General features: G+C 55.9%; 1 protein-coding gene across 1 annotated transcript in view; it reads left to right on the forward strand.

The window, feature by feature from the left end:
- Positions 1-18,344, forward strand: part of ALDOA (aldolase, fructose-bisphosphate A) — a 29,011-nt gene extending 10,667 nt beyond the window's left edge. The window contains exons 4-10 of the mRNA XM_072936407.1: positions 2,638-2,849; positions 3,916-3,970; positions 6,327-6,487; positions 7,698-7,781; positions 9,780-9,954; positions 14,535-14,734; positions 17,139-18,344. Coding sequence (XP_072792508.1) covers positions 2,638-2,849; positions 3,916-3,970; positions 6,327-6,487; positions 7,698-7,781; positions 9,780-9,954; positions 14,535-14,734; positions 17,139-17,234 — 983 coding nt within the window. The 3' untranslated portion in view covers positions 17,235-18,344. The remainder of the gene's footprint in view (positions 1-2,637; positions 2,850-3,915; positions 3,971-6,326; positions 6,488-7,697; positions 7,782-9,779; positions 9,955-14,534; positions 14,735-17,138) is intronic.
- Positions 18,345-21,621: the final 3,277 nt, after the last annotated feature.

Here is a 21,621-nt window from a genome sequence, read left to right on the forward strand (position 1 = left end):
TCTGACTGGTTTATACTGGTTTTAACTGGTCCATAGTGGTTCTAACTGGTTTATATAGGTTCTAACTGGTTTATAGAGCTTGTAACTGGTTTATACAGGTCCTGACTGGTCCATACTGGTTCTAACTGGTCCATACTGGTTCATGCTGATCTACATTGGTTGTGACCGGTTTATACTGGTTCTAACTGGTTTTTACAGTTTATAATTGGTTTATACAGGTTCATGTTGGTTCTAACTGGTTCTGACTGGTTCTGACCAGTTTCCCCCCCCTCAGGCAGCATCGCCAAGCGGCTGAGCCAGACTGGTTCTAACTGGTTTATACTGGTTCTAACTGGTTTATACAGCTTGTAACTGGTTTATACAGCTTGTAACTGGTTTATACTGGTTCTAACTGGTTTATATAGCTTCTAACTGGTTTATACAGCTTGTAACTGGTTTATAGAGGTTCTAACTGGTTTATACAGGTTCTGACTGGTTTATATAGGTTCTGACAGGTTTATACTGGTTCTAACTGGTTTATACTGGTTCTAACTGGTTTATACAGCTTGTAACTGGTTTATACTGGTCCTGACTGGTCCAGACTGGTTCTAACTGGTTTATACAACTTGTAACTGGTTTATACAGGTTCTGACTGGTCCAGACTGGTTCTAACTGGTTTATATAGGTTCTAACTGGTTTATAAAGCTTGTAACTGCTTTATACAGGTTCTGACCGGTTCATACTGGTTCTAACTGGTTTATATAGGTTCTAATTGGTTTACTCAGCTTGTAACTGGTTTTTACAGGTTCTAACTGGTCCACACTGATTCTAACTGGTTCTGACCGGTCTCCCCCCCTCAGGCAGCATCGCCAAGTGGCTGAGCCAGACTGGTTCTAACTGGTTTATACAACTTGTAACTGGTTTATACAGGTTCTAACTGGTCCATACTGGTTCTGACTGGTTCTGACCGGTCTCCCCCCCCTCAGGCAGCATCGCCAAGCGGCTGAGCCAGACTGGTTCTAACTGGTTTATGCAGCTTGTAACTGGTTTATACAGGTTCTGACTGGTTTATATGAGTTCTGACAGGTTTATACTGGTTCTAACTGGTTTATACAGGTTCTGACTGGTTTATACAGGTTCTAACTGGTTTATACAGCTTGTAACTGGTTTATACAGGTTCTAACTGGTCCAGACTGGTTCTAACTGGTTTATACTGGTTCTAACTGGTTTATACAGCTTGTAACTGGTTTATAGGTTCTAACTGGTTTATATTGGTTCTAACTGGTTTATACAGCTTGTAACTGGTTTATACAGCTTGTAACTGGTTTATACAGGTTCTAACTGGTTTATACAGCTTGTAACTGGTTTATACTGGTTCATACTGGTTCTGACCGGTTCTAACTGGTTCTGACCGGTCTCCCCCCCCTCAGGCAGCATCGCCAAGTGGCTGAGCCAGACTGGTTTATACTGGTCCATACTGGTTCACACTGATCTACATTGGTTGTGACTGGTTTATACTGGTTCTAACTGGTTTATACTGGTTCTAACTGGTTTATACTGGTTCTGACTGGTTCCCCCCCCCCCACAGGCAGCATTGCCAAGTGGCTGAGCCAAACTGGTTTAACCAGTCCATACTGGTTCATACTGGTTTATACAGCTTGTAACTGGTTTATACAGGTTCTAACTGCTTCTAACTGGTTTATACTGGTTCTGACTGGTTTCCCCCCCACAGGCAGCATTGCCAAGCGGCTGAGCCAGACTGGTTCTAACTGGTTTATATACGTTCTAAGTGGTTTATATAGGTTCTAACTGGTTTATACAGCTTGTAACTGGTTTATAGAGGTTCTAACTGGTTTATATAAGTTCTAACTGGTTTATACAGCTTGTAACTGGTTTATATAGGTTCTAACTGGTTCATACTGGTTCTAACTGGTTCTGACTGGTTCTAACCGGTCTCCCCCCCCTCAGGCAGCATCGCCAAGCGGCTGAGCCAGACTGGTTCTAACTGGTTTATACAGCTTGTAACTGGTTTGTACAGGTTCTGACTGGTCCAGATTGGTTCTAACTGGTTTATATAGGTTCTAACTGGTTCATACTGGTTCTGACCGGTTCTAACTGGTTCTGACCGGTCTCCCCCCCCCCAGGCAGCATCGCCAAGTGGCGATGTGGGGGAGACCAGTTAGAACCAGTTAGAAGCAGTATGGACCGGTCAGGACCTGTATAAACCAGTTGGTTCTAACTGGTTTATATAGGATCAAACTGGTTTATACAGCTTGTAACTGGTTTATACAGCTTGTAACTGCTCCACACTGGTTCTAACTGGTTCTAACCGCTCTCCCCCCCCTCAGGCAGCATTGCCAAGTGGCTGAGCCATACTGGTTTAACCAGTCCATACTGGTTCATACTGGTTTATACTGGTTCTAACTGGTTTATACAGGTTCTAACTGGTTCTAACTGGTTCTAACTGGTTCTAACCGGTCTCCCCCCCCTCAGGCAGCATCGCCAAGCGTCTGAGCCATACTGGTTTAACCAGTCCATACTGGTTCTAACTGGTTTATACAGCTTGTAACTGGTTTATACTGGTTCTAACTGGTTTATACAGGTTCTGACCGCTCCACACTGGTTCTAACTGGTTCTAACCGATCTCCCCCCCCTCAGGCAGCATCGCCAAGCGCCTGAGCTCGGTGGGCGCCGAGAACACGGAGGAGAACCGGCGCTGGTACCGGCAGCTGCTGTTCACGGCCGACAAGCGCGTGGAGCCGTGCATCGGCGGCGTCATCCTCTTCCACGAGACCATGTACCAGAAGGCCGACGATGGGCGCCCCTTCCCGCAGGTCATCCGCGACAAGGGCGCCCTGGTGGGCATCAAGGTGGGTGTGGGGCGACGTGGGGACATCGCGGGGACATCGCGGGGACATTGGGGGCGTCATGGGGCTTGGGAAGGTGGAAGGGGTTGAGTTGGGTTGGGTTGGATTGAGTTGGGTGAGTTGGGTTGAGTTGAGTTGAAGTAGTTTGGGTTGAGTTGAGTTCGGTTGGTTGGGTTGGGTTGGGTTGGTTGAGTTGGGTTGGGTTGGGTTGGGTGAGTTGGGTTGAAATAGGTTGAGTTGAGTTGGGTTGGTTGGGTGAGTTGGGTTAGATTGGGTTGGGTTGGTTGGGTTGAGTTGAGTTGGGTTGGGTTGGGTGGGTTGAGTTGGGTTGAAATGGTTTGGGTTGGGTTGGTTGGTTGGGTTGAGTTAAAATGGTTTGGGTTGAGTTGAGTTGGGTTGAGTTGGGTTGGGTTGGGTTGAATTGGGTTGAGTTGAGTAGGGTTGAGTTGGTTTGAGATGGTTTGGGCGGGTTGAGTTGCATTGGTTGGGTTGAGTTGGTTGCATTAGGTTGAGTTGGGTTGGTTGGGTTGGGTTGGTTAAGTTGGGTTGGGTTGAGTTGGGTTGGTTGGGTTGGGTTGAGTTAAAATGGTTTGGGTTGGTTGAGTTGGGTTGGGTTGGGTTGGGTTGAGATGGTTTGGGCGGGTTGAGTTGGGTTGGTTAGGATGGGTTGGGTTGGTTGAGTTGGGTTGAAATGGTTTGGGTTGGGTTGGTTGAGTTGGGTTGAGTTGGGTTACATTGGGTTGGGTTGGGTTGGTTAAGTTGGGTTGGGTTGGGTTGGTTGGGTTGGGTTGGGTTGGTTGGGTTGGTTAAGTTGGGTTGGTTAAGTTGGTTAAGTTGGGTTGGGTTGGGTTGGGTTGACCCAACTCAAGGGGAGTTGGAAGACCTGAGGAGCCACATCTAAGGGGGGTTCCGAGGGGGACATTTGGGGACATTTGGGGACATTTGGGGACATTTGGGGACATTTGGGGTCTTTGGGACATTGGGGACACCCTGGGGACCCCCTGGGGACCCCCTGGGGACACCGGTGGCCGTGTCCCGCTGTCCCCGCTGACGGTGTCACTGTCCCCAGGTGGACAAGGGCGTGGTGCCCCTGGCTGGCACCAACGGCGAGACCACGACCCAGGGTGAGTGACAGCGCTGTCCCCAAGGCCACCACCCTGTCCCCAAGGCCACCAAACTGTCCCCAAGGCCACCAAACTGTCCTCAAGGCCACCAAACTGTCCCCAGTGCCACCGCCCTGTCCCCAAGGCCACCGCCCTGTCCCCAAGGCCACCAACCTGTCCTCAGTGCCACCAAACTGTCCCCAAGGCCACCAAACTGTCCCCAGTGCCACCGCCCTGTCTGCAAGGCCACCAACGTGTCACCAGTGCCACCGCCCTGTCCTCAGTGCCACCAACGTGTCCCCACTGCCACCAACCTGTCCCCAAGGCCACCAACGTGTCCCCGGTGCCACCAAACTGTCCCCAGTGCCACCACCCTGTCCTCAGTGCCACCACCCTGTCCCCAAGGCCACCAAACTGTCCTCAGTGCCACCAACGTGTCCCCAGTGCCACCAACGTGTCCCCAAGGCCACCAAACTGTCCCCAAGGCCACCAACCTGTCCCCAAGGCCACCACCCTGTCCCCAGTGCCACCACCCTGTCCCCAGTGCCACCACCCTGTCCCCAGTGCCACCACCCTGTCCCCAAGGCCACCAAACTGTCCCCAGTGCCACCTGTGCCACCACAGGCCCGATGTCCCCGATGTCCCCAAGGTGCTCACGGTGCCCCGTGTCCCTGTGCCACCGATGCAGTGTCCCCAGTGTCCCCCAATGTCCCCAATGTCCCCAATGTCCCCAATGTCCCCAATGTCCCCAGTGTCCCCCAATCCCCCCAGATGTCCCCAATGTCCCCCCAATGTCCCCTGCCAGGCCTGGACGGGCTGATGGAGCGCTGTGCCCAGTACAAGAAGGACGGCGCTGACTTTGCCAAGTGGCGCTGTGTCCCCAATGTCCCCAATGTCCCCAATGTCCCCGATGTTCTCCATGTCCTCCATGGCCTTGATGACCACAATGTCCCCAATCCCCCAATGTCCCCAATGTCCCCAATGTCCCCATTGTCCCCAATGTCCCCAATGTCCCCAATGTCCCCAATGTCCCCAATGTCCCCAATGTCCCCAATGTCCCCAATGTCCCCATTGCCCCCAATGTCCCCAATGTCCCCAATGTCCCCAATGTCCCCATTGCCCCCAATGTCCCCAATGTCCCCAATGTCCCCAATGTCCCAGGGCTGGACGGGCTGATGGAGCGCTGTGCCCAGTACAAGAAGGACGGCGCTGACTTTGCCAAGTGGCGCTGTGTCCCCAATGTCCCCGATGTCCCCAATGTCCCCAACATTCCCAAATGTCCCCAATGTCCCAAATGTTCACAGTGTCCCCAACGTCCCCAATGTCCCCATTGTGGTCAATGTCCCCAGTGTCCCCATTGCTCCAGATGTCCCTGATATCCACAATGTCCCCATGTCCCCATTGCCCTCATTGTCCTCAATGTCCCCAATGTCCCCAATGTCCCCAATCCCCCTGGCTGTTCTCAATGTCCCCAATGTCCCCATGGCTCCAGATGTGCCCTATGTCCCCATTGCCCCAATGTCCCCCCAATGTCCCCAATGTCCCCAATCCCCCCAATGTCCCCCCAATGTCCCCAATGTCCCCAATGTCCCCTGGCTGTCCCCAATGTCCCCAATGTCCCCAATGTCCCCAATGTCCCCAATGTCCCCAATCCCCCCAATGTCCCCAATGTCCCCAATGTCCCCAATGTCCCCATTGTCCCAAACATCCCCATTGCCCCCATTGCCCCAGATGTCCCAAATGTGCCCATTGCCCTCATTGTCCTCAATGTCCCTAGTGTCCCAATGTCCCCATAGCCTCAAGTGTCCCCAATGTCCCCAACGTCCCTGCTGTCCCCAATGTCCCCAATGTCCCCCCAATGTCCCCATTGCCCTCATTGTCCTCAATGTCCCCGATATCCCCATTGCCCCCACTGTCCCCATTGTCCCCTAGCTGTCCCCATTGTCCCCAATGTCCCCAGTGTCCCCAATGTCCCCAGTGGTCTCCAGGTTCTCCATGACCACAACATCTTCAATGTCCCCAGTACCCCCAATGGCCCCCATGTCCTAAATGTCCCCAATGTCCCCATTGCCCCCAATGTCCCCACTGTCCCCAATGACCCCAATGACCCCAATGTCCCTGATGTCCCCAATGTCCCCAATGTCCACAGTGTCCTCAATGTCCCCATTGCCCCAATGTCCCCAATGTCCCCAATGTCCCCAATGTCCCCAATGTCCCCAATGTCCCCATTGCCCCAAATGTCCCCAACCCCCCAAATGTCCCCAATGCCCCCAATGCCCCCAATGTCCCCATTGACCCCAATGTCCCCAACCCCCCCAATGTCCCCAATGTCCCCAATGTCCCCAATGTCCCCAATGTCCCCCATGTCCCCTGCCAGGCCTGGACGGGCTGATGGAGCGCTGTGCCCAGTACAAGAAGGACGGCGCTGACTTTGCCAAGTGGCGCTGCGTGCTGAAGATCTCGGCGCACACGCCCACCCGCCTGGCCGTGATGGAGAACGCCAACGTGCTGGCGCGCTACGCCAGCATCTGCCAGCAGGTCAGCGATGTCCCCGCTGTCCCCAAGTGTCCCCAAGTGTCCCCAAGTGTCCCCAGCACAGCCCCACAGCGTGGGGAGGGAGCGCAGGGGAGGTGGTGCCAAAAGGTGGCATCTGGAGGGGGTTTGGTGGCATCTGGAAAGGTTTGGTGGCATCTAGACTGGGTTTGGTGGCAGCTAGACTGGGTTTGGTGGCAGCTAGACTGGGTTTGGTGGCACCTGAAGGGGGTTTGGTGGCACCTGGAGAGAGTTTGGTGGCATCTAGACAGGGTTTGGTGGCATCTGGAAAGGTTTGGTGGCATCTGGAGAGGGTCTGGTGGCATCTGGAGAGGGTTTGGTGGCATCTAGACAGGGTTTGGTGGCATCTGGACCAGGTTTGGTGGCATCTGAAGGGGGTTTGGTGGCATCTGGAGAGGTTTGGTGGCATCTAAACAGGGTTTGGTGGCATCTGGAGAAGTTTAGTGGCAGCTGGAGGGGGTTTGGTGGCATCTGGAAAGGTTTGGTGGCATCTAAACAGGGTTTGGTGGCACTTAGAAAGTGTTTGGTGGTATCTGGAGAGGGTTTGGTGGCATCTGAAGGGGGTTTGGTGACACCTAGAAAGGTTTGGTGGCATCTCAACTGTGTTTGGTGGCACCTGGAGAAGATTTGGTGGTATCTGGAGACGGTTTGGTGGTATCTAAACAGGGTTTGGTGGCATCTGGAAAGGTTTAGTGGCAGCTAGACTGGGTTTGGTGGCATCTAAACCAGACTTGGTGGCACCTGGAAGTGTTTGGTGGCATCTAAAGCATGTTTGGTGGCATCTGGAGAGGGTTTGGTGGCATCTGGATGGGGTTTAATGGCATCTAAACAGGGTTTGGTGGCATCTGGACAGGGCTTGGTGGCATCTGGAAAGGTTTGGTGGCATCTGGAGAGGTTTGGTGGCATCTAGACCAGGTTTGGTGGCACCTGGAAGTGTTTGGTGGCATTTAAACAGGTGGCATTTGGTGGCAGCTAGACAGGGCTTGGTGGCATCTAGACTGGGTTTGGTGGCATCTGGAGGGGGTTTGGTGGCATCTGGAGGGGGTTTGGTGGCATCTAAACCATGTTTGGTGTCCCCTGTCTGTCCCCTGGCTGTCCCCTGGGTGTCCCTGGGTGTCCCTGGGTGTCCCCTGGGTGTCCCCACCATGGCTGACATGTCCCCTCGGTGTCCCCACTGTCCCCCTGGTGTCCCCAGAACGGCATCGTGCCCATCGTGGAGCCCGAGATCCTCCCGGACGGTGACCACGACCTCAAGACATGCCAGTACGTCACCGAGAAGGTCAGTGCCACCCCCGGGGTGTCCCCAAGTGTCCCCAAATGTCCCCAAGTGTCCCCCAGTGTCCCCAAGTGTCCCCAGGTGTTCCCCAGTGTCCCCACGGTGTCCCCAGGTGTCCCCAATGTCCTCAGGTGTCCCCAAAGTGTCCCCAGGGTGTCCTCAGGTGTCCCAAAGTGTCCCCAGGTGTTCCCCAGGGTGTTTCCAGGGTGTCCTCAAATGTCTCCAAGTGTCCACAAGATGTCCCCCAGTGTCCCCAAATGTCTCCAAGATGTCTCCAAGTATCCACAAGTGTCCCCAATGATGTCCCCAATGTCCCCAAGGTGTTATCAAGTGTCCCCAAGGTGTCCCCAGGGTGTCCCCAAATGTCTCCAAGTGTCCCCAAGTGTCTCCAATGATGTCCCCAAGTGTCCCCAGGGTGTCCCCAGTAATGTCCTCCAGTGTCCCCAAGTGTCCCCAAGTGTCCCCAGGTGTCCCCCAATGTCCCCAAGGTGTCTCCAGGTGTCCCCAATGTCCCCAGGGTGTCCCCAAATGTCCCCAAATGTCCCCAATGATGTCCCCAAGGTGTCCCCAAGTGGCCCCAATGATGTCCCCAGGGTGTCCCCAAATGTCCCCAAGGTGTCCCCAAGTGTCTCCAGTGATGTCCCCAAATGTCCCCAAGTGTCCCCCAGTGTCCCCCAGTGTCCACAAGTGTCTCCAGTGATGTCCCCCAGTGTCCCCGCAGTGTCCTCAAATGTCTCCAAGTGTCCCCAAGTGTCCCAAAGTGTCCCCAATGATGTCCCCAAGTGTCCCCAGGTGTTCCCCAGTGTCTCTGGTGTCCCCAAGTGTCCCCAGAGGTTCCCAAATGTCCCCACAGTGTCCCCAGGTGTCCCCCAATGTCCCCAATGCTGTCCCCAATGTCCCCAGGTCCTGGCAGCCGTGTACAATGTCCCCAATGTCCCCAATGATGTCCCCAGGTCCTGGCAGCCGTGTACAATGTCCCCAATGATGTCCCCAATGATGTCCCCAATGTTCCCCCCAGGTCCTGGTAGCCGTGTACAATGTCCCCAATGATGTCCCCAGGTCCTGGCAGCTGTGTACAATGTCCCCAATGTCCCCAATGGTGTCCCCAATGTCCCCCCCAGGTCCTGGCAGCTGTGTACAATGTCCCCAATGATGTCCCCCCCAGGTCCTGGCAGCCGTGTACAATGTCCCCAATGTCCCCAATGTCCCCAATGCTGTCCCCAATGTCCCCAGGTCCTGGCAGCCGTGTACAATGTCCCCAATGATGTCCCCCCCAGGTCCTGGCAGCTGTGTACAATGTCCCCAATGCTGTCCCCAATGTCCCCAATGATGTCCCCAATGTCCCCAGGTCCTGGCAGCTGTGTACAAGGCCCTCAGTGATGTCCCCAATGTCCCCAATGCTGTCCCCAATGTCCCCAATGCTGTCCCCAATGTCCCCCCCAGGTCCTGGCAGCCGTGTACAATGTCCCCAATGATGTCCCCAATGCTGTCCCCAGGTCCTGGCAGCCGTGTACAATGTCCCCAATGCTGTCCCCAGGTCCTGGCAGCCGTGTACAATGTCCCCAATGCTGTCCCCAATGTCCCCCCCAGGTCCTGGCAGCTGTGTACAATGTCCCCAATGATGTCCCCAGGTCCTGGCAGCCGTGTACAATGTCCCCAATGTCCCCAATGTCCCCAATGATGTCCCCAATGTCCCCCCCAGGTCCTGGCAGCTGTGTACAATGTCCCCAATGATGTCCCCAGGTCCTGGCAGCCGTGTACAATGTCCCCAATGATGTCCCCAGGTCCTGGCAGCCGTGTACAATGTCCCCAATGTCCCCAATGATGTCCCCAATGTCCCCAGGTCCTGGCAGCTGTGTACAATGTCCCCAATGTCCCCAGGTCCTGGCAGCTGTGTACAATGTCCCCAATGATGTCCCCAGGTCCTGGCAGCCGTGTACAATGTCCCCAATGTCCCCCCCAGGTCCTGGCAGCTGTGTACAATGTCCCCAATGTCCCCAGGTCCTGGCAGCTGTGTACAAGGCCCTCAGTGACCACCACGTGTACCTGGAGGGGACGCTGCTGAAGCCCAACATGGTGACGGGCGGCCACGCCTGTGCCACCAAGTACAGCCCCGAGGAGATCGCCATGGCAACCGTCACCGCGCTGCGCCGCACCGTGCCACCGGCTGTGCCAGGTCAGTGTCACCTCCCTGTGTCACCTCCCTGTGTCACCTGTGTCACCTGTGTCACCTGTGTCACTGTCACTGTGTGCCATGGCCACCGTCACCGCGCTGCGCCGCACCGTGCCACCCGCCGTGCCAGGTCAGTGTCATTGTCACCTGTGTGTCACCTGTGTCACCTGTGTCACCTGTGTCACCTGTGTGTCATTGTCACCTGTGTCACCTGTGTGTCACCTGTGTCACTGTGCCATGGCCACCGTCACCGCGCTGCGCCGCACCGTGCCACCCGCCGTGCCAGGTCAGTGTCACCTCCCTGTGTCACCTGTGTGTCATTGTCACCTCTGTGTCACCTGTGTCACTGTCCCTGTGTGCCATGGCCACCGTCACCGCGCTGCGCCGCACCGTGCCACCGGCTGTGCCTGGTGAGTGTCACCTCCCTGTGTCACCTGTGTCACCTGTGTCACCTGTGTCACTGTCCCTGTGCCATGGCCACCGTCACCGCGCTGCGCCGCACCGTGCCACCCGCTGTCCCTGGTGAGTGTCACCTGTGTCACCTGTGTGTCATTGTCACCTCTGTGTCACCTGTGTCACCTGTGTCACCTGTGTCACCTGAGACCTCACCTGTGTCACCTGTGTGTCACTTGTGTCATACCTGAGACCTCATCTGTGTCGCCTGTGTCACCTGTGTGTCACCTGTGTCACCTCTGTGTCACCTGTGTCACCTGTGTGTCACTGTCACTGTATCATTGTTACCTGTGTCACCTCTGTGTCACTGTCACTGTCATCTCTGTGTCACCTGTGTGTCACCTGTGTCACCTGTGTCACCTCCCTGTGTCACCTGTGTGTCACCTCTGTGTCATTGTCACCTGTGTGTCACCTGTGTCACCTGTGTCACCTGTGTGTCACCTGTGTGTCACCTCTGTGTCACCTGTGTCACCTGTGTCACTGTCACTGTGCCATGGCCACCGTCACCGCGCTGCGCCGCACCGTGCCACCCGCCGTGCCAGGTCAGTGTCATTGTCACCTCTGTGTCATTGTCACCTCTGTGTCACCTGTGTCACTGTGTCACTGTCACTGTGTCACCTGTGTCACCTGTGTCACCTCTGTGTCATTGTCACCTCTGTGTCACCTGTGTCACCTGTGTCACCTGTGTGTCATTGTCACCTGTGTCACCTCTGTGTCACTGTCCCTGTGCCATGGCCACCGTCACCGCGCTGCGCCGCACCGTGCCACCCGCCGTGCCAGGTCAGTGTCATTGTCACCTCTGTGTCACCTGTGTCACTGTCCCTGTGTGCCATGGCCACCGTCACCGCGCTGCGCCGCACCGTGCCACCGGCTGTGCCTGGTGAGTGTCACCTGTGTCACCTCCCTGTGTCACCTGTGTGTCATTGTCACCTCTGTGTCACCTGTGTCACCTCTGTGTCATTGTCACCTCTGTGCCACCTGTGTCACTGTCCCTGTGTCACTGTCCCTGTGCCATGGCCACCGTCACCGCGCTGCGCCGCACCGTGCCACCCGCTGTGCCAGGTCAGTGTCACCTGTGTCACCTGTGTGTCACTGTCAACTGTGTCACCTGTGTCACCTGTGTCACCTGTGTCACCTCTCTGTCACTGTCACCTCTGTGTCACCCCTGTGTCAGCTGTGTCACCTCTGTGTCACCTGTGTCACTGCCACTGTGTCACTGTCACTGTGTCACCTGTGTCACCTGTGTCACTGTCACCTCTGTGTCACCTGTGTGTCACCTGTGTGTCCTGTGTCACCTGTGTGTCACTGTCACCCTGTGTCACCTGTGTCACCTGTGTGTCACCTGTGTGTCACCTGTGTCACCTGTGTCACTGTCACTGTGCCATGGCCACCGTCACCGCGCTGCGCCGCACCGTGCCACCCGCCGTGCCAGGTCAGTGTCATTGTCACCTCTGTGTCACCTGTGTCATTGTCACCTCTGTGTCACCTGTGTCACTGTCACTGTGTCACCTGTGTCACCTGTGTCACCTCTGTGTCACCTGTGTCACCTGTGTCACCTGTGTCACCTCTGTGTCACCTCTGTCACCTGTGTGTCATTGTCACCTCTGTGTCACCTGTGTCACCTGTGTCACCTCTGTGTCACTGTCACCTCTGTGTCATTGTTACCTGTGTCACCTGTGTCACCTGTGTCACCTGTGTCATTGTCACCTCTGTGTCACTGTCACCTCTCTGTCACCTCTGTGTCACCTGTGTCACCCCTGTGTCACTGTCACTGTTTCATTGTCACCTGTGTCACCTCTGTGTCACTGTCACTGTGTCACCTGTGTCACCTGTGTCACCTGTGTGTCACTTCTGTGTCACCTGTGTCACCTGTGTTACCTGTGTCACCTGTGTCACCTCTGTGTCATTGTCACCTCTGTGTCACCTGTGTCACCTTTGTCACCTTTGCAACCTCTGTCACCTCTGTCACTTGTGTCACTGTCCCTGTGTCACCTGTGTCACCTGTGTGTCACCTGTGTCACCTCTGTGTCACTGTCCCTGTGTCACTGTCACCTGTGTGTCACCTCTGTGTCACCTCTGTGTCACTGTCACCTCTGTGTCACCTGTGTCACCTGTGTCACCTCTGTGTCACCTCTGTGTCACTGTGTCACTGTCACTGTGCCATGGCCACCGTCACCGCGCTGCGCCGCACCGTGCCACCGGCTGTCCCTGCTCAGTGTCACCTGTGTCACCTCTGTGTCACTGTGTGTCACTGTCCCTGTGTCACTGTCACTGTTACTGTGTCACTTCAGTGTCACCTGTGTCACCTGTGTCACCTGTGTGTCACCTGTGTCACCTGTGTCACCTGCGTCACCTCTGTGTCGCTGTCACTGTCACTGTCACTGTGCCATGGCCACCGTCACCGCGCTGCGCCGCACCATGCCACCGGCTGTGCCAGGTCAGTGTCACCTGTGTCACCTCTGTGTCCCCAAGGTGTCCCCAGGGCTCAGAGGGAGGAGGAGCCGTCGCTGTCCCCAATGTCCCCAATGTCCCTGTGCCTTCACTGTGTCCCTGAGTGTCCCAGTGTCCCCAGGCTGTCCTGGTGTCCCCAGGCTGATGTCACAGTGATGTCCCCTCAATGTCCCCTCGATGTCCCCCCAGGGATCACGTTCCTGTCGGGTGGCCAGAGCGAGGAGGAGCTGTCACTGTCCCCAATGTCCCCAATGTCCCCAATGTCCCTGTGCCATATCCGTGTCCCTGAGTGTCCCAGTGTCCCCAGGCTGTCCTGGTGTCCCCAGGCTGATGTCACAGTGATGTCCCCTCAATGTCCCCTCGATGTCCCCCCAGGGATCACGTTCCTGTCGGGTGGCCAGAGCGAGGAGGAGCTGTCACTGTCCCCAATGTCCCTGTGCCATTGCCATGTCCCTGAGTGTCCCAATGTCCCCAGGCTGGTGTCACCTCAATGTCACCTCAATGTCACCGATGTCCCCCCAGGGATCACATTCCTGTCGGGTGGCCAGAGCGAGGAGGAGCTGTCACTGTCCCCAATGTCCCTGTGCCATATCTGTGTCCCCAGGCTGATGTCACAGCGATGTCCCCAATGTCCCCTCGATGTCCCCCCAGGGATCACGTTCCTGTCGGGTGGCCAGAGCGAGGAGGAGCTGTCACTGTCCCCAATGTCACCAATGTCCCCAATGTCCCCAGGCTGTCCTGGTGTCCCCAGGCTGGTGTCACAGCAATGTCACCTCAATGTCACTGATGTCCCCAGGCTGATGTCACAGCAATGTCACAGCAATGTCACAGTGTCATTGATGTCCCCTCGATGTCCCCCCAGGGATCACGTTCCTGTCGGGTGGCCAGAGCGAGGAGGAGCTGTCACTGTCCCCAATGTCCCCAATGTCCCCAATGTCCTTGTGCCATATCTGAGCTATCTGACTGTCCCCAGGCTGATGTCACAGCGGTGTCACAGCAACGTCACAGTGTCACTGATGTCCCCTGGATGTCCCCACAGGGATCACGTTCCTGTCGGGTGGCCAGAGCGAGGAGGAGGCCTCTCTGAACCTCAACGCCATCAATCGCTGCCCCGTGTCCCCAATGTCCCCAATGTCCCCAGGCTGTCCCAGTGTCCCCAGGCTGGTGTCACAGCAATGTCACAGTGTCACCTCAATGTCCCCAATGTCCCCCCAGGGATCACGTTCCTGTCGGGTGGCCAGAGCGAGGAGGAACCGTCGTTGTCCCCAATGTCCCCAATGTCCCCAATGTCCCTGTGCCATATCCGTGTCCCCAAGTGTCCCCAGGCTGATGTCACAGTGTCACCTCAATGTCACTGATGTCCCCCCAGGGATCACGTTCCTGTCGGGTGGCCAGAGCGAGGAGGAGCTGTCACTGTCCCCAATGTCCCCAATGTCCCCAGTGTCCCTGTGCCATATCCATGTCCCCAGGTTGTCCTGGTGTCCCCAGTCTCGTGTCACAGTGATGTCTCCAATGTCACCTCGATGTCCCCAATGTCCCCCCAGGGATCACGTTCCTGTCGGGTGGCCAGAGCGAGGAGGAGCTGTCACTGTCCCCAATGTCCCCAATGTCCCCAATGTCCCTGAGTGTCCCCAGGCTGATGTCACAGTGTCACTGATGTCCCCTCGATGTCCCCCCAGGGATCACGTTCCTGTCGGGTGGCCAGAGCGAGGAGGAGGCCTCTCTGAACCTCAACGCCATCAACCGCTGTCCCCTGGCCCGGCCCTGGGCTCTGACCTTCTCCTACGGCCGCGCCCTGCAGGCCTCGGCCCTCAAGGCCTGGGCGGGCAAGAAGGACAACACCAAGGTGGCCCAGGAGGAGTACGTCAAGAGAGCCCTGGTAGGTGGCATTTGGGGACATTTGGGGACATTGGGGACACCTCGGGGACACTTTGCGGACATTGGGGACAGAAGCGTTGGGGTTGTGGCCATTGGGGACATTGGGGACACCTTGGGGATACAAGGACAACACCAAGGTGGCCCAGGAGGAGTACGTCAAGAGAGCCCTGGTAGGTGGCACCTTGGGGACATTTGGGGACACCTCAGGGACATTGGGGGGACATTGGGGTGGCAGGAGAAATGTTGGGATTGGGGACATTGGGGACATTGGGGACATTTGGGGATATAGAGATAGGGACAACACCAAGGTGGCCCAGGAGGAGAACGTCAAGAGAGCCCTGGTAGGTGGCACTGGGACATTTGGGGACATTGGCCTTGGGGACATTGAGGGATCTTGGGGACACCGTGGGGGGTCATTGGGGTGGCAGGAGAAGGGTTGGGGTGTGACCCATGAGGTCACAAGGACAGGGACAACACCAAGGTGGCCCAGGAGGAGTACGTCAAGAGGGCCCTGGTAGGTGGCACTGGGACATTTGGGGACATTGGGGACATTGGGGACATTGGGGACACATTGGGGATACAGGGACAGGGACAGCACCAAGGTGGCCCAGGAGGAGAACATCAAGAGAGCCCTGGTAGGTGGCATTTGGGGACATTTGGGGACATTTGGGACATTGGGGACATGGGGACACCAAAGGGTGTTGGGCGTTCCTTGGGTTGGGTCAGCCATGGAGAGGTGGGAGCCACATCTGAGGTGGGGACACCTTGGGGACACCTTGGGGACACCTTGGGGACATGGGGGACACCTTGGGGACATTGGGGGGACATTGGGGTGGCAGGAGAAAGGTGGGGGTTGTGGCCATGGGGGACCTTGGGGACACCTTGGGGACATTTGGGACACCTCGGGGATCTTGGGGACACCTTGGGGACACAAGGGCAGGCACAACACCCAAGGTGGCCCAGGAGGAGAAGGTCAAGAGAGCCCTGGTAGGTGGCACTGGGGACATTTGGGGACATTTGGGACATTTGGGGACATTTGGGACACCTCAGGGACATTTGGGACACCTTTGGGTCATTGGGGACACCTTGGGGATACAAGGAGAACACCAAGGTGGCCCAGGAGGAGTACGTCAAGAGAGCCCTGGTAGGTGGCATTTGGGGACATTTGGGGACATTTGGGACATTGGGGGATCTTGGGGACATTGGGGTGGCAGGAGAAGCGTTGGGGTTGTGGCCATGGGGGATACAGGGACAGGCACAACACCAAGGTGGCCCAGGAGGAGATGGTCAAGAGAGCCCTGGTAGGTGACATGGGGACATTTGGGGACCTTGGGGACATTGGGGACATTGAGGACATTGGGGACATTGGAGACACCTCAGGGACACAAGGGCAGGGACAACACCAAGGTGGCCCAGGAGGAGTACGTCAAGAGAGCCCTGGTAGGTGGCATTTGGGGACATTTGGGGACATTTGGGGACATTTGGGAGACCTCGGGGACATTGGGACATGTTGGGGACATTGGGGACACCTTGGGGATACAGGGACAGGGACAACACCAAGGTGGCCCAGGAGGAGAAGGTCAAGAGAGCCCTGGTAGGTGACACTGGGGACATTTGGGGACATTGGGGACATTTGAGGACACCTCAGGGACATTGGGGACACCTTGGGGACACCTTGAGGACATTGGGGACACGTTGGGGACACAAGGACAGGGACAACACCAAGGTGACCCAGGAAGAGAACGTCAAGAGAGCCCTGGTAGGTGGCACCTTGGGGACATTTGGGGACATTTGGGGACATTGGGGACACCTCAGGGACATTGGGGACACCTTGGAGACATGGGGGACACCTCGGGGATCTTGGGAACACATTGAGGACATAAGGTTAGGGACAGCACCAAGGTGGCCCAGGAGGAGAACGTCAAGAGAGCCCTGGTAGGTGACACTGGGACATTTGGGGACTTTGGGGACACCTCAAGGACACTGGGACACCTCGAGGACCTTGGGGACACCTTGGGGACATTGGGGACACATTGAGGACACAAGGGCAGGGACAACACCAAGGTGGCCCAGGAGGAGAAGGTCAGGAGAGCCCTGGTAGGTGGCACTGGGACATTTGGGGACATTGGGGACATTGGGGGACATTTGGGACACCCTGGGGACATTTGGGACACAGGGACAGGGTGGCCAGGAGGTCACTGGGGACATTGGGGACACCGGAGCGCCCCGTGTCCCCAATGTCCCCAATGTCCCCCCAATGTCCCCAATGTCCTCAATGTGCCCAATGTCCCCATTGACCCCTCTGTCCCCAATGCCCCCAATGTCCCCATTGTCCCCAAACCCCCGCTGATGTCCCTGATGTCCCCAATGTCCCCTGATGTCCCCAATGTCCCCTCTGTCCCCAGGCCAACTCCCTGGCGTGTCAGGGCAAGTACACCCCGAGTGGCACCGCGGGGGCGGCGGCCAGCGAGTCCCTCTTCGTGTCCAACCACGCCTACTGACCATGGACACCACCGATGGTCATCTGCGGCCACCGCGGCCATCTGCTGACCTTCTGCTGACCTTCTGCTGACCTTCTGCTGACCTTCTGCTGACCACCCATCCACCACTGACCTTCTGCTGACCACCCAACCACGCCTACTGACCGCGGCCACCGCGGCCATCTGCTGACCTTCTGCTGACCTGCTGACCACCCAACCACCACTGACCTTCTGCTGACCACCCATGGACCGCTGACCACCCACTGACCACCCATGGACTGCTGACCACCCACTGACCACCCGCTGACCACTGCTGACCATCCATGGGCCACTGACCACCATCAACCATCTGCTGACCACCCACTGACCATCACTGACCATCACTGACCATCTTCTGACTGTCCATGACCCACTGACCACCCATGGACCGCTGACCACTGCTGGTCACCATCAACCACCCACTGACCACCCACTGACCATCTCCTGACCACCCACTGACCATCACTGACCACCCACTGACCACCCTCTGGCCACTGACCACCCTCTGGCCATTGACCATCCTCTGGCCAGTGACCACCCAGTGACCATCCACTGACCCTGTGCCCCTCACTGACCACCCACTGCCCACTGACCACCTGCTGACCACCCTGTGGCCGCCCTGTGACCACCCACTGCCCACTGCTGGTCACCCACTGACCACCCACTGACCATCACTGACCATCTCCTGACCACCCATGGGCCGCTGACCACCTGCTGGCCACCCTCTGGCCATTGACCTTCCTCAGGCCACTGACCACCTGCTGAGCACCCACTGACCACTGACCACCTGCTGAGCACCCACTGACCACTGACCATCCACTGACCACTGACCCCTGTGACCACCCTGTGACCACCCACTGACCACCCACTGACCACCCACTGACCACCCACTGACCACTGACCCCCTGTGACCACTGACCACCCACTGACCACCGCTGGTCACCCACTGGTCACCCACTGACCCCCCTGTGACCACCCTGTGACCACTGACCCCTGACCCCTGACCCCTGACCCCTGTCCCCCCCCCCCCGCAGCCGCTGTCCCGCTGCCCCTCCCCCCCCCGAGCAATAAAGGTCACGGATGGACCCAAAACGCTGTCGGGAATTTGGGGGGGACCCCAAAATTTGGGGGTTTTGGGACAGTTTGACCCCAAATTTGGGGATTTTGGGGTGGTTTAGCCCCAAAATTTGGGGGTTTTGGGGCAGTTTGACCCCAAATTTGGGGATTTTGGGGTGCTTTAGCCCCAAAATTTGGGGGTTTTGGGATCGTTTAACCCCAAAATTTGGGGGTTTTGGGGGGATTGACCCCAAAATTTGGGGGTTTTGGGTAGTTTGGGGAGTTTGACCCCAAATTTGGGGGTTTTGGGGCAGTTTGACCCCGAATTTGGGGGTTTTGGGGCAGTTTGACCCCAAAATTTGGGGGTTTTGGGGTGGTTTAGCCCCAAAATTTGGGGGTTTTGGGGCAGTTTGACCCCAGAATTTGGGAGGTTTGGGGTAGTTTGGGGATTTGACCCCAAAATTTGGGGATTTTGGGGTGGTTTGACCCCAAAATTTGGGGGTTTTGGGGTGGTTTGGCCCCAAAATTTGGGGGTTTTGGGGGGGTTTAGCTCCAAAATTTGGGGGTTTTGGGGTAGTTTGACCCCAAAATTTGGGGGGATTTTGGGTAGTTTGGGGAGTTTGACCCCAAATTTGGGGGGTTTTGGGGTGGTTTGACCCCAAATTTGGGGGTTTTGGGGTGGTTTGACCCCAAATTTGGGGTTTTGGGGTAGTTTGACCCCAAAATTTGGGGGTTTTGGGGTAGTTTGACCCCAAAATTTGGGGGTTTTGGGTAGTTCGGGGAGTTTGACCCCAAATTTGGGGGTTTTGGGGTGGTTTAGCCCCAAAATTTGGGGGTTTTGGGTAGTTTGGGGAGTTTGACCCCAAATTTTGGGGGTTTGGGGGGATGGACCCCAAATTTGGGGAATTTGGGGGGGTTTGACCCCAAAATTTGGGGGTTTTGGGGGGATTTGACCCCAAATTTGGGGGTTTTGGGGTGGTTTACCCCAAAATTTGGGGGTTTTGGGGCAGTTTGACCCCAGAATTTGGGGATTTGGGAGGGGACCCCAAATTTGGGGTTTTGAGGTGGTTCGACCCCAAAATTTGGGGGTTTTGGGGCAGTTTGACCCCAAAATTTGGGGGGTTTTGGGTAGTTTGGGGGGATTGACCCCAAATTTGGGGATTTTGGGGTGGTTTAGCCCCAAAATTTGGGGGGTTTTGGGTAGTTTGGGGAGTTTGACCCCAAATTTGGGGATTTGGGAGGGGACCCCAAATTTGGGGTTCTGGGGTGGTTTGACCCCAAAATTTGGGGGTTTTGGGGTGGTTTGACCCCAAAATTTGGGGGTTTTGGGGTGGTTTGACCCCAAAATTTGGGGGTTTTGGGGTAGTTTGGGGAGTTTGACCCTAAATTTTGGGGATTTTGGGGGGATTGACCCCAGAATTTGGGGGCTCTGGTGGGTTTCACCCCAAAATTTGGGGGTTGTGGGGGGTTTGGGGGATTTGACCCCAAAATTTGGGGGTTTTGGGGTGGTTTGACTCCAAATTTGGAGGTTTTGGGTAGTTTGGGGAGTTTGACCCCGAATTTGGGGATTTTGGGGTGGTTTGACCCCAAAATTTGGGGGTTTTGGGGTGGCTTAGCCCCAAAATTTGGGGGGTTTTGGGTGTTTTGGGGTGGTTTGACCCCAAAATTTGGAGGGTTTTGGGGGGGTTTGACCCCAAATTTGGAAAGCTTGGGGGGCTTTGGGTGGGTGTGACCCCAAATTTGGGGGGTCTGATGGGGTTTCACCCCAAAATTTGGGGGGTATGGGGGGTTTTGGGGATTTGACCCCAAAATTTGGGGGTTCTGGGGTGGTTTGACTCCAAATTTGGAGGTTTTGGGGCAGTTTGGGGCGGTTTGACACCAAATTTGGGATTTTGGGGGGTTTGACCCCAAATTTGGGGGGTTGGGGGAGTTTGAGTGGAAATTTGGGGGTTTTGGGGCAGTTTGACCCCAAATTTAGGGGATCTCGGGTGGTTTGGGGGATTTCACCCCAAATTTTGGATTTTTGGGGCAGTTTGACCCCAAATTTTGAGGGATTTGAGGGGGTTTCACCCCAAATTTGGGGGTCTGGGGCTGATTTGACCCCGAATTTGGGAAGTTCGGAGTGTTTCGACCCCAAATTTTTGGGTTTTGGGGTGATTTGGGTGGGTTTGACCCCAAATTGGGGACATTGGGGACATTTGGGACATTTGGGGACATTTTGGGGACATTTTGGGGACATTTTGGGGACATTTGGGGACATTGGGGTGTTTGGGACATTGGGGACATTGGGGACAGGACGGTGGCACTGGGGACAGTTTGGTGGCACTGGGGACAGGTTGGTGGCACTGGTGACACGTTGGTGGCCTTGGTGACACGTTGGTGGCCTTGGTGACACGTTGGTGGCCTTGGTGACACGTTGGTGGCCTTGGGGACAGGTTGGTGGCCTTGGGGACAGGTTGGTGGCCTTGGGGACAGTTGGTGGCCTTGGGGACAGCGCTGTCATTCACCCTGGGTCGTGGTCTCGCCGTTGGTGTCACCAATGTCCCCAGGGTGTCCCCAATGTCCCAAAGACCCCAAATGTCCCCAAATGTCCCCAAATGTCCCCAAAATGTCCCCAAAATGTCCCCAATGTCCCCCTCTGAACCCCCCTTAGATGTGGCTCCTCTGGTCTTCCAACTCACCTTGAGTTGGGTCAACCCAACCCAACCCAACCAACCCAACTTAACCAACCCAACTTAACCAACCCAACCAACCCAACTTAACCAACTTAACCAACCCAACTTAACCCAAACCAACCCAACCCAACCAACCAACCCAACCAACCCAACCCAACCCAACTTAACCAACCAACCCAACCCAACTTAACCAACCCAACCCAACCCAACCCAACTTAACCAACCAACCCAACTTAACCCAACTTAACCAACCAACCCAACCCAACTTAACCAACCCAACTTAACCAACCCAACCCAACCCAACCCAACGTGTCCCCAAGATGTCCCCAAAGTGTCCCCAAAAATTTTGGGTTTTTTCCCCCAATTTCGCTCTTTTGCCTCATTTTGATTCACTTTTCCCCACAAATTTTGGGATTTCGCTGCGTTTTCCTCACAGATTTCGGGATTTTGGGGAATTTTGGGGAATTTTGGGGAATTTTTCCCTCAGAATTTGGGGTTTTGGGTCTGTTCTCCCCACAAATTTCGGGATTTTGGGTATTTTTTTGGTTCCTTTCCCCACAAATTTTGGGTATTTTTGCATCTCTTTCCCTAAAAAATTTGGGATTTTGGGTGTTTTTGCATCCCTTTCCCCACAAATT

Source organism: Taeniopygia guttata, chromosome 16 (assembly GCF_048771995.1).
Source record: "Taeniopygia guttata chromosome 16, bTaeGut7.mat, whole genome shotgun sequence".
NCBI classification, from domain to species: domain Eukaryota; kingdom Metazoa; phylum Chordata; class Aves; order Passeriformes; family Estrildidae; genus Taeniopygia; species Taeniopygia guttata.